This window comes from Lissotriton vulgaris, chromosome 11 (genome assembly GCF_964263255.1).
Source record: "Lissotriton vulgaris chromosome 11, aLisVul1.2, whole genome shotgun sequence".
In the NCBI taxonomy this organism is placed as follows: Eukaryota; Metazoa; Chordata; class Amphibia; order Caudata; family Salamandridae; genus Lissotriton; species Lissotriton vulgaris.
Genome location: NC_141699.1, coordinates 420,038,575 through 420,050,698, shown reverse-complemented (window position 1 = coordinate 420,050,698; position 12,124 = coordinate 420,038,575). Strand labels below are relative to the sequence as shown.

Below are 12,124 nucleotides of genomic sequence, written 5' to 3'. Positions count from 1 at the left end.
TTGACTGTGTCCACCAGGGCAGGGACACAGTCATGTGCATATCTCGGTGTCGGAATATGCTGTGCAGATAAAACCCACACAACGGTCTGGCCTTTAGTAATTAGCTTAGCTGCAAATGCTGAACTTTGTGCCCATTGTTTTTTTATTTTTTTTATTTTGTGCTGTCACTCCCATCCCCCAGCATGGGTCATAATTTTTCATTACCAGCCTGTGCCTGTTGAATTCAAACAGCATTTGTTCCTTGGCTTGCAGGGAGGGTCTGAACAGTTTCTGAAAGGTGACTGAGGAAGGTGTTTAACACAGTGTTTGTCAGCAGGGATCCAGGACTGATATAGTCTTTTAATCCTCTCCTGATACCTCACACTTTTTGTGGATGGAAGGCCACCCACAACGCCCAGAACTAACCAAAATAATCACAATCTTTAATAGAGAATAAATTGTTATGGTATAGCCAGTGCCACTAGAATTATGAGATTCTGCTGCAGCAGCGATTTTTTTTGGTTTCATTTGTCACATTATCTATCATCTGCAGCATAATTTGCAAATTTTAACGAAACATAATTGTTTTTAGTTCATTATTCAGATTAAAGGTTACTAAAAATGTGGCAAAACGTGTTGCTGTCCAGTGGACTGCACTTCGCAAAGGTTGACTGTCCACTTTTTACTTGCATATTGCAGTACTTGGGTGTTAAACTAGTACTCATAAGGTGAAACTTTTGTCCAGACAATGTTAACCCGTTTAAGCATGACAAAATGTTTAACTGATACTACCACAAACTGTGGCGCATAATTTGCATGTTCATACAACATAATTTAGCAAGCCCTGCCATTTGGTCCTCCCGTGTAGCATACTTTCAGTGGTCCTGGGTATAACTATCTTTGTTCTAAAAAGAGCTCTCAAGGGCAAGTTTTTGGGTACCGTTCCTTCTTTAGGACTTCAGAATGTTTGTTTTGGTAATATTTGTTCTCGCTTTGACTCAGTCTTGGCTTGATGTTGTTGCTAGGTGCTTCTGTGGTCTGAACCCTCAGTTGAGGGCTTTTCTTAGGTTAGAGTTTTGGTTATTAATTTGTTTACGGTTTATATAGCACTACACATTACACAAATGTCACCTCAGCGCGCAATTGAGAATTGGTACAGAAATATGAATAGATAATGTGTAGTGAGTGAGGGGGGGGGCTTATGGGATCAGTATAGAGATTGTCAAAAGACAAGACAGGCACAGGGAGTCATATTTTGTGAAGGCCTTAGCATGGAATACTACGGTTCTTACCTGCAGGTGTGAGCTCAGCAAGAACTTGTAAAATCCTTTTCTCACGATACCTTCAACCCTTGTGACAGAAGAGACTGTGCATTTTCAAAATACAAAGTTCGGGTCCCTAAAAAGCCAGCACTGACTTAAGGTGTCGTAATTAGCACCTGGCAGGTATTTAGATTTGAGACCATTGGTTTAAACCTAAATCACAACTCCTAAATCTGAATAATGCATGGTTAAAAATAAAAAGCAGCAGAATTGACACAAAAAAGCAATAATGCAGTGCAAAATTTACATTATTGAGCTGCAATATTTCAAAATCTATGCTCCAATATCCTAAGAGGGGGTCTGATCAGAATGGTGGCCACTGGTCGAGTCTTGAGCATTTTTTGGTGAACTAAATAAAAAGAAGGCCTGAACAATAATGTGCTGATGGGAACAAAACACTACAATGAATACCAAGAATGAAACCATGTACAGTGCAAGTTCAGTATCAACACATGCCCCAAACACTGCAGCTTCTGCAGTGCAAGAACAATTGCTTTCAAAGAATGCTTAAATGATGGCACTTAACTGAGGTTTACGAAAAGTATTAAGAAAAAAAACTGAAAAGCTTCAAACAATGAACCATTACCTGAATTGTGCAACACGCTTGAGGGAAGAGATGGCTTCTGTCGCCCCACCTGGTTCAAAGCTGGCTTAAATGTAGAGTACAATTCTCTCTTGATTTCCTGTCGACAGAACCTTAGAAAGGACAAATGGTATAAATCTGTATTTAGAAAATTCTTAAGCACACCTCCCATAAATGCTGTATGTAATGAACAAGGAGAAAGGCATGAGAGCCAAATGGCAGTGGAAGGCTATCGCAAGTTCAAAACGGTTTCTAAAAATCAGTTAAGATTTGCTGTGCTGCTTCTGTCTATGCTGCTGTGCACAGGTGGGTGAATAAGCTTCGTCCCTCATAACTCTAAACTGCAATAGCGCACTCTGGAAAAAGTGATGGCAACAGTTATTTATGTAACTGGCTCCAAGTCAGCCTCTCAATGGAGCCATAATCCTCAGTGATGCAAACCACAAACAAAATGCAGTTTCCCTTGAGTGCAAGTGGATACAAATCCTGCAAGGAGTAGCTGAAGGTTGACAAGGATAATGTGATTTATTTTTTATCCAACTTCGATTCTAAACAAAGGTTTTCACCTCTTTTAGATCACATCTACTCTTCTAGGCCACTTTCTGAATTACTAAAGAAACCCTTGTTTTTCAATTTTTCCCCAAAACAAAAACACCTACGTTAAACATCTCAAAACACTAGAAAGATCAATTTCTAAACTAAGCAAACTGAAAAATGACATATGCAGCTATCTTCTAAACTGATGTAATTATTTATTGGGGTCTTTTTTATAAAATCAAACTCACCTTGTGGCCATGTCAGAGTTATTTGTCTCAGATATGCTTCTGCAAGAGAGTCCTAATGGGAACCGTCCTTATTTGCCCAAGTTTACAGAAAACACGAACATTTCATATTCTGCTGGGTTTCAGCAATCAATAGTAACGAGATCTCCTAGCCAGCAACAGAGTTCTTATGGCATGCAGATGTTAAAAATATATTGCTTAAATGGGTTTCCTTGTGTCCCAGAACTTCATATATGGAACAAAAGTACGGGCTCCCTAAACACGTTTTTAGGCTTGTTAAATTGTTAGCGTGCAGATACAGTTTTAGTGCAATGTGGGCCCAAACATGCACTGACCTTGGCCAATTTACAAAAAGGCATAGAAAATCTGAAAACGTACATTATGTGCCCAATCTCCCAGCCATGAACAGTGCTTGACGAGGGTACCTGCTTTTCCTCTACATAAATTACCAGACTGGATATCTCCGTGTTTAGGTTCTTTACAGTGCACTGATCCAACAATGAAAGCAACAACGATCTATTGACCATGCAAAGAACAGAAAACAGTTTTTTGCAAATGCTGCAACTAGTAAGATATCACAAAACCTACACATAGGATAATATCCCCCTTGCATTTTATCAGGCAGGTGCCTCTACCTGTGGTAAACATTGGGTGGGTGGGGGGAGGCAGTGTCATAACATTTGAAGTGACAGACTACAGATCTCCTGTTTTCTCATCACATCACCACCATACCAGCTCACTTCAGTTGTGAGCATTGAAGACACTTTCCTTTTACCGGGTGCCTTTACATCACCTACAGTTAGGCTCACACAAAGGGTGGTCGGAGGATGCCTGCAATAAGTCTAAACGCTGGCAATTGCTCAGGTTAGCACTCCAACCCACTCTTCTATTATCCAACATGCCACCTCAGAATACACCCAGCCCTATGCAAAACGGTCTAATTCCTGCTCCATCAGGAACAGTCCAGCCCAACAATGCCATAACCACTTAGGGCATTACATCAAACACATGTTGTATTAGTATGCTGCCTGTGTGATTGACAGTGGCGGAGATTAATTCAAGCGTTCCATCCGTCTCCTTATTTTTTGATGTCCTAAGTGCGAGGGGTACACTCCTAACGTGGGCCCTGTGCTCAGTGAAGAGCAAAGAAATAATTCTTATTGTCATCTGGCGATAGAAGCATGAAACCAAAATGTCATGGCCAGAATCTTACACTTTGGTCAGGGACCCAACACTCTAACAAATACACTAAGTACCGTCAGCTCATCCAAGGTTGAAACTAGCACCTGTATTTAATCATAGGGAAATCTGGAGCCTTTGCCATTAGTTGGTACTTTTGAAATGACCATGAAGAAGAACAGGTCAAAGCAAAAGTCTGGCAGACCGAGGTACCCAGCACAATCTGCAAGGAATACCAGCACCTCCCAGATCATCTGGTGCATGAATTCCGGCACAGGTCTCAGTGCTTCAGCCCCAAGTTGATGAGGCACAACATTGATCTAATAGATAGGCCAGTAGCCATGAGACAATGAAATATCCATTCTTGAGTAGTTCCACAACAGGAACTGAAGCTGAACAAACTGGAAAAAGAGGGTGTAATTGAGATTGTAACTGGCCTCGGCCCATGGGTGTCCCCAAGGGCATCTCCATTACCTGAAACAGCCTGGTGCCATCAGAATTTGCATCAACATGTGCCGAGCTGATCAGGCAATCAAGAAAGAAAGACACATGACAGACATGATCTATTGACATTATTGCTGACCTGAATGGAGCAAAGTGGCTCTCAAAGCTGAACTTCAATGCGGGATGCCACCAACTGTCATTAGAAGACTCAAGCAGGTACATCGTGACCCACCCACCAGGGGATATAGTGATGCTGGAGGTTTCCCATTGACATCTCATTAGCTTTCAAAGTCTTCCTGAATGCTAGAACAGAAGTCCTGGTTGGACTCAAAGTAGTCATGTAAGGAGTGATGACATCCTAATTTAGGGAACAAATATTCAAGAACATAACAGGAACATGAGAGATGCTCTACATAGAATATGGGGTTGTGCCTCAACTCTGCGCAAGAAAAAGTGTAAATGAGGTTAAAATATTCTCCCCTCCCTTAAAAAACAGTCCATCCTCTGCTTTGTGAGGATGGCTATATATTGTGGTAGACTGATTCCGAACTTGGCCATTACGACTGAGCCCCTCCAGAATCTGACCAAAAACAAAACAGTATGGTCAAGGATTTAAAGATACTAAAAAGATCGACAAGATTCAAAGAACGCAATTGTGAGAGAGAGCGAAGAGTCGATCAGGAATCTATCATAGCCGACATATTAGGCCCCGCACAGGAGACTAGCAGCACTCCAGTATTGCCTGAAAAGGAGGCAGGGGAGTGGTCACGCTGCTCAGGAAGCATAAAGGAGGACAGAAAGAACGTCACGTCGTCGTGGGAATCGTACGGACAAAGAGACGTCTTGAAACCCAGTGCAATCAAAGAGTCAGAACAAGGAGAAGTAGAGGGTTGAGACAGCGGAAGAAGCACAGCACGTGAGACGACAGAGAAACAGGCAGTTTCCTTGGAAGTCACGTCGTAGGACTAGGCTGGTGGAGGGAAGCAGGTGGCATCCCTAAAATAGAGAGACGGGAAGAACCGGACGAGCCCCCCCTTCTATATGTAGCCACCGCGCCCGGTGGCCAGGAGAGTGACATGCACGCCCCGGGTCCATACATCACGCCCTTGGATATGGGTCGGGCCAGAGGCAAGTGCCAACAAAGCCATCCTTTTGGTGGGGCGCCACAGGTGTCTAAGGACTCAGTTGGAGGGCAGAGGAAAGCATGGCGTAGTGTCACAGCAAATGTTTTCCTCACTCCCCCTATTCACTAACATCGTGACTGGTGAAGGTGGCACTGTGGTCGGTTTTATGTACACCCTTCTAAAAGCCTATTTTGGTTTTGGTTTCCCCATCTGCGCCTGAGTGATGTGACGCCTCCGGGGCACCTGAGAAGAGGGCACAACACAAACTAATGAAGTTCCCCACACAAGACTATGAGCCTTCAGCCGGACTAAGACAAGAACAAAAACTGACTGTTCCCTTTTTCCATAATAAAGCATCTAGTTATCACCATAACACTTCCCTGTGTCTCCCCTCCTTACAATACTACAGCAATACTCCAGGATGACGTTAAGAAGGACTTCAACACTGTCAAGAACACTGCGCTGATACCCGACAGCAACCCTTGTAACACAGTGGCTGTGCTGCTCTAGAAGCAATACGCAAAAGGTGTAGCCAGTAAAGCACTTACAAACATGGAATACTAATTCTACAAAGTAGAAAGAGAGACAATCGACATCAAGTGGGGTGCGAACATTTTCATCTATGCCTCTAATGCAATAAATTCAGAAAGGTAATGGACTACATGCTATACATCTCAGTTCCAGGGCACAGGAACACAATCACAATGCAAGATATAAAATTGGGCACTGTAATTGGTAATATACTGATTTCTCGTTGCATACCGATCAAGTGTAAACGGTGTGTGGCCTTTGTGCCTCATCCTTCCTGCTGACTGGTATTTCACGGGTAGCCGTACAAAAATCGGGTGACCCGGTGTCCCTCAGAACCTGGGTATATCATAATAAAGAAAAACGGTTCTCTCCGGTTTCTGATTACTTCTGTTAGCTCATTAAGTGTCGCAAACGTATCTCAAATGCCTTGATGCGGAGAACATTTTTACAAACAATAAGGCAGATGACTCAAATAGTCTTAGAAGCAAGTAGCTCAGTCATTCAAAGCATGACGTTGGTGTACAGGCATGTGTCCTGTAACGCTGCAGCGTTACAGGACACATGCCTGTACACCAATGTCATGCTTTGAATAACCCAGCCACTTGCTTCTAAGACTCATGCCCCCTGGGCCACATTCGATTGCACCACCAGGTCTTGTTCCAGGATTTACTATGGTCCTTTTAGGGCTGTCCTTCACCTCTCCCCGCCCTTCCTGTCCTGATGAAGACCCACTCTTGACTACCAAAAGGAGCATATATTGGGTCGAAACGTCGACGAACACACTAGGCCCAGATCGTCCAAAAGGCTCTGCCCAAAGAATGAATCATCATCCTGCAGAACTGTTGCATTTCCCTATATTATCTGGCCCATTACCCACGTGTACATCATTTTTCTCCACCTTGTATATATTGCACACCACTGAGCACCAATGTCACTTGGCCACCTCTTACTTGTGATATTTTATTTGTGTTGACAGCCATGATTATATGTGTAAAATATGTGAATGGATAAAACTTACACATTAGACGGCAATTTGAGTCATGTGCCTTTTGTTTGTAAAAATTCTCTCAGCATCTAGTCATTTAAGATACGTTTGCGACACTTAATGCGCTAACAGAAATAATCAGAAACCCGACAGAACCATTTTTGTTTATTATGACTGGTATTTCACAGCATGCAGTGCACTGCTTAAATAAACAATGGAGCAGATTCAGGTGGCAAAGTGCTTGGCACAAAGGTGGAAAGAGGATGTGACGGTACAGGGGAGCAGTGAGGAACCACTGTAAATACAAAATGTCAAGGGGCAATCACCAGTGGGAAAACCTCCGCGCCTAGAGTGTGTCGGTATTGCCATGTACTAAAATGTCAAGAGTAAAAAACCCAGCTGGCAGCTTGTACAGACACCCAGGACCACAGACAAAAATCAGAATGTAAACAGACTGTAAACATGGAACGTCTTACACTTGTTGTGCTGGAAACATGCCTTAGAACCATGAGTCTCAAAAAAAAAATCAAGGTAGCAAAAGGCAATGACAAGTGTCTACAGACTTATGTAAGCTGCATAGTCCAATTCACAGAGGAATATTCCTTAAGAGCAATGTCACTGAGAGCTTGACTCACAGTTGGTGTTCTGTGCATTACAGAATATGTTTAACAAAGTCTTTCATGGGGGGACGGCATACTATCCATACTGAATCTTTGCATCATAATTAGAAGATTTGCAATGATCAATACACAACTTCCTCCCCAGCTACCACAATTTCCCAAACCACTCCATCAAATTCAATCCTGGTTCCATGTTATTTGGAAGAGCTGTCTGAGACACCAATCCAACTGAACCTTCCTGGACTCTCACCTCAAACACTGCAGACGATAAACAAAGATATTGGTCCAACAATGACCAAGACAGCCTAAGAAGAGGTGGTAGGATCTCCACCACTTGTACCGGGTGACCATCAGTTAGTCCAGGAAGTGAAGTTTATAATGCCCGTTGAGAGAGGCCTATGGGCAGTACTGCAAAAAAGGAAGAATCATGATCACTGCCAAACAGGACCTAGACACTGTGATGAGAAACAAGTTAATGGTTAAGTGCAAAAGTTGGTACCTGTGGGGTGTACACTCACATAGCCCCACTCCTGAACTACACACTGGATTACACAGTGCGGACGTGCTCATAAATGAGACTACGGTGAATTAAAGTAGAGTTTCCGAATGGAGATAGTAACAGTCTCGACCAACAGCCTTTAGTTAATACCAACAAAACTAAGGATATTACCAGATGGGTGGCCCTTAACATAACTACACTACTGAATTGGACCCAGATTGGAATAATATCACTCAGTGATACATTCCTAAACTGCTCACAAATGAGACTGCGGTCCCTGCTCAGGCCTAAAATTGGTTTCAAGATACCAAACTTGAAAAACCCTGAGCAGCCAACAGACCCCGGAGACAATTACCCTACTCATTAATTATCCCTTCCAGCACCATCCCTTACCTCTCATCACCCTTTTAAATGTAAATTGATACTTGTATAGCGCACTACTCACCCGCAAGGGTCTCAAGGCACTTGTACGAATACCGCTGTGGAACCCATCCTGGCTTTCCCTGTGAGGCGTCCACTCCTGGGCACCCCCAAGGTGGAGGCCAGGCATCCTTAGCGTTGTGGGGGCCGTTGTGGAGATTAAGCAAGCTATTGCCCAGAGTTGCAGAGTGGGACTCCACGATTGGAATAGGCACAGAGGCGAGAATTATCAGGTCCGTGGAATTTTGAGCCCAAGACCCGCCGAGGCGAGGAATTGAACCCTGGTCCCGGGCTAGACCTCTGCATCAGGGTCTGCCGCTCTAATCATTGAGCCACACTTCTCCACTCTTCAGTTGTTTACTCCTCCTTCCCCCTTTGACCTCTTTCCACCTGCCATGACTGAGCTTTACCCCATTGATCTTTTCCACCTGGTCAGTTTGAATGTTGGTACTAACGTACCCAACTAGAACAAACCAGAGCAAGCAACAAACCCCAGAGATACTGCCCCTGCTGTACCATACCAATTCATCATCCCATCCAAGTCTGTTGAGGCTAATTCTTTCAGCGCTACTGATAACTGTACAAGCCTTCCCATCCCGAACATTTCACTTAGCCCCAACAGAAAGGCTGACATGTTGGAATTATCTTTTTCAGCTCATATCTCATCTAACCGTTTCTCTCTAAGACTCCTTTCCAACAAGCTGATCAACTTGATGACCCAATTTGAAACATCACTACTTAGCTTACACTCTTCAATCTGCATAACCTGGGTCCTGCATCAACTATTCCAAAGCATAAGGCAACTTACTCACCTAGCGAGCCTGCCTCCCATTGACATTTAACACAGGCCACCATTGAAAGCTTTCTCTTAAAAAAACTGATTAGAATGTCCTTATCCAGAACCATCTTGAATCAATGACAACCCTGTTCATTAAAAAAGTGAAGTCAACATTGCAATGTTTAGTACAAAATGTAGGTCTGCAGTGAAACACAAGCTTGAAATCACTGGCATCACTGAAAGGCATGACATCGACCTCCTTATGCTCACTGAAACATGGTTCAACATCACATCTCATAACTTTAAAGATGTTCTTTCCAACATCTACTTCATCATACGTTTTGACCAGGGGCTATGGCTGGAGGAGGAATAGAAGTAATTTATTAAAACTCAATCCAATGCAAAAAGATTGTGGCAGACTACTACGACTCCTTTCAATGATTTGATTTTGGATTTTATAGAGCGTGCAACTACCCAAGGGTATTCTGGCGCTGCAAACTGAAATAAGGAAAACAGAAAAAAAAGAGGGAAATTAAGAAGTTACTGGAACAGCTATGTTTGTAAGGTTTTTCTGAACCTAAATAAATGGCAAGAAGGAGATTGTTCTGAGCTTTAACAGCGATCACAAAGAAAGCGCGCCCTCTGAAAACAAGGAACAGAAACCCAAAAAAGAGGTAGCAGAGCAAAGAGGTCTGGAAGAAATATACCTCAAATACATGCATAGAAATGTAGCTTTTATGAAAAGTGCAGATGTGCTGCCTTGTGGCAGAAGCATAGCACCTTAAAAATGCATCTTTTCGGCACCAGTTGCGAGTAAAGCAATTTAAGGTGCATTGATACACTTGAATATTTTGGAATAGTCAGTATTCGTCAAGCTGCACAATTTTGAATGATTTGCTGCCTGCTGGAAAAATAGGGCGAGAGCGCCTACGAATGAGGCATTGCAGCATTCCAATCTACTTAGAACAGCATTGGGTAGGACTTAATAAGGAAACAAGTTATCTACGTTCCTGAAAAGTAGCGTCAAAAGACAGAATTAGTATCAAAGAAGATTCCCAAATTTTGCACTTTAGTGGTAAAATCAGGGGAAGGTCTCAGAGAGTGAGCCCACCAGGATAAGGACCAATAGGAAGGTTTACCGAAAACCAAGACTTCAATTTCATCCAAATTGAGCCGCAGTGAACTGTTGTCATCCATTTAACAATCACTACCATGCATGATTTAAAACAATCTTGGAAGTTATATCCATATTCAAAGGGAAGAATTAACGGAGTATCACTGACATGCATAAAATTGGAAGCCAAAGGTTGAGATGAGGTCTGCAAGAGGTACCATGCAGAGGTTGAATAGAGCCACGCTAAAAGCAGACACCTGTGTTACTACACATCCTAGTACTCTGAATGAGGAATGGTATAGACCTATTAATACCACCTGAGACTGGGAAGCAAAGAAGGGCCTGAACCAATCAAGCATGGTACCCTGTTGTCGAGACAGGCTGGTAAAATTAAAACTGAAAATTCTTCCTCCATCAGATTAAAAATCATGCATCTCCCTTCTGGGAAAAACTAGGCCATTACTGAAGAATGCACGGAACACATGACCAATTAACTCATTCTGCGGATACCAACATCTTTCTAAGTAACTTCAACCTCCAGCGGGTTGGCCTAAATGGTGAAAAAAACTAACTTTTTTCATAATTTCTCTCCGAGAAGGACTTATCTCAACACTGCTCCTAACATACACACATTAAAAAAAGAGTTATACTTGACCTCATAATCACAAAAAAGGAACTTATTTCCACAGGTGAAACAATACCTGTAAACTCGGCCTATTACCACCCGATTCCTTTCATAGTGCTCCTTCAACAGAAAATAATTTATAGTCATAAAAAAGGTGCTTTGTTGGTTTAGGGACACTAAAAAATTGATATAAACAGCTGCACAGCACGGACTCTTGACAGCCTTCCTTTGATAAGATCCAATGATGATCTCAATATCCCACCCAATAGTCTCAACAACAGCCTGGCATATGCACTGGACAAATTAGCATTGCTTAAAAGTACATGGAAAAGCCCAAATCCATCAGCCCACCAGTTTTGCAAAGAGCTATTTAAGATATAAATCACCAAGAATGATAGTAAGGAAAAGGGGGGGGGGGGGGGGGGGGGGGGGGGAAATCACCCTCTCCCTCTTGCCTAGAGATCATCAGACCAGCCTGAAAGTGGTTGATTTAAGGGTCACGACTACAAGGCAAAGGCTATCCATATCAAATTCCTAATTAACTCTGCCAAAAAACACCCAAAACAGCTACTTAATATCATCATAACTGTCGATAAATTTCCCCTACTCTAAGATCTGAAGACAGTGAGGCCAAATCTGAGGAGTTGGGAATTTCTTTTAAGAAAAGAAAGTTGATTCCGTAGAACTTCCTCTTTCTCACATCCCAGTTTCCAAAGACAAACTTACTTTGTTTGTAAAGGTAAGACCAAATGGTTCATTTTAAAGGCCCTATCAGATTGCGATCTATTAAATAGCATAGCTAGAGTTAAAATCTCTAATCACTTATTGGACCCTTTTCCGTGGAACATAGACAAAAGGCTTGACACCACACATTCTGCCGAACTGGACCAATCTGATTAACCTTTCTTGTCATCCCGGTGATCTAACAAAGCCATACAACGACATCAATGATGAAACTAACAGCAGACCCAGGGATACAAAAAAAGTACAACCTGTCTCACGTCTGCCCTTCCTATCAAAAGTTCTCGAAATCTGCACTGCTGCGCAACTCACTCAATACACAGCACATAACGATCTCTTAGATGAGTTTCAATCAGGCTTTAGACAAGGCTATAGTAGGACTGTGGCAATGTTGAAGG

General features: G+C 42.7%; 1 protein-coding gene across 1 annotated transcript in view; it reads right to left on the bottom strand.

Moving 5' to 3' along the window:
* Positions 1-12,124, bottom strand: part of NFU1 (NFU1 iron-sulfur cluster scaffold) — a 135,117-nt gene that overhangs the window by 107,754 nt on the left and 15,239 nt on the right. Inside the window, exon 2 of the mRNA XM_086943488.1 lies at positions 1,888-1,997. Within this exon, the coding sequence (XP_086799614.1) occupies positions 1,888-1,997 (110 nt within the window). The remainder of the gene's footprint in view (positions 1-1,887; positions 1,998-12,124) is intronic.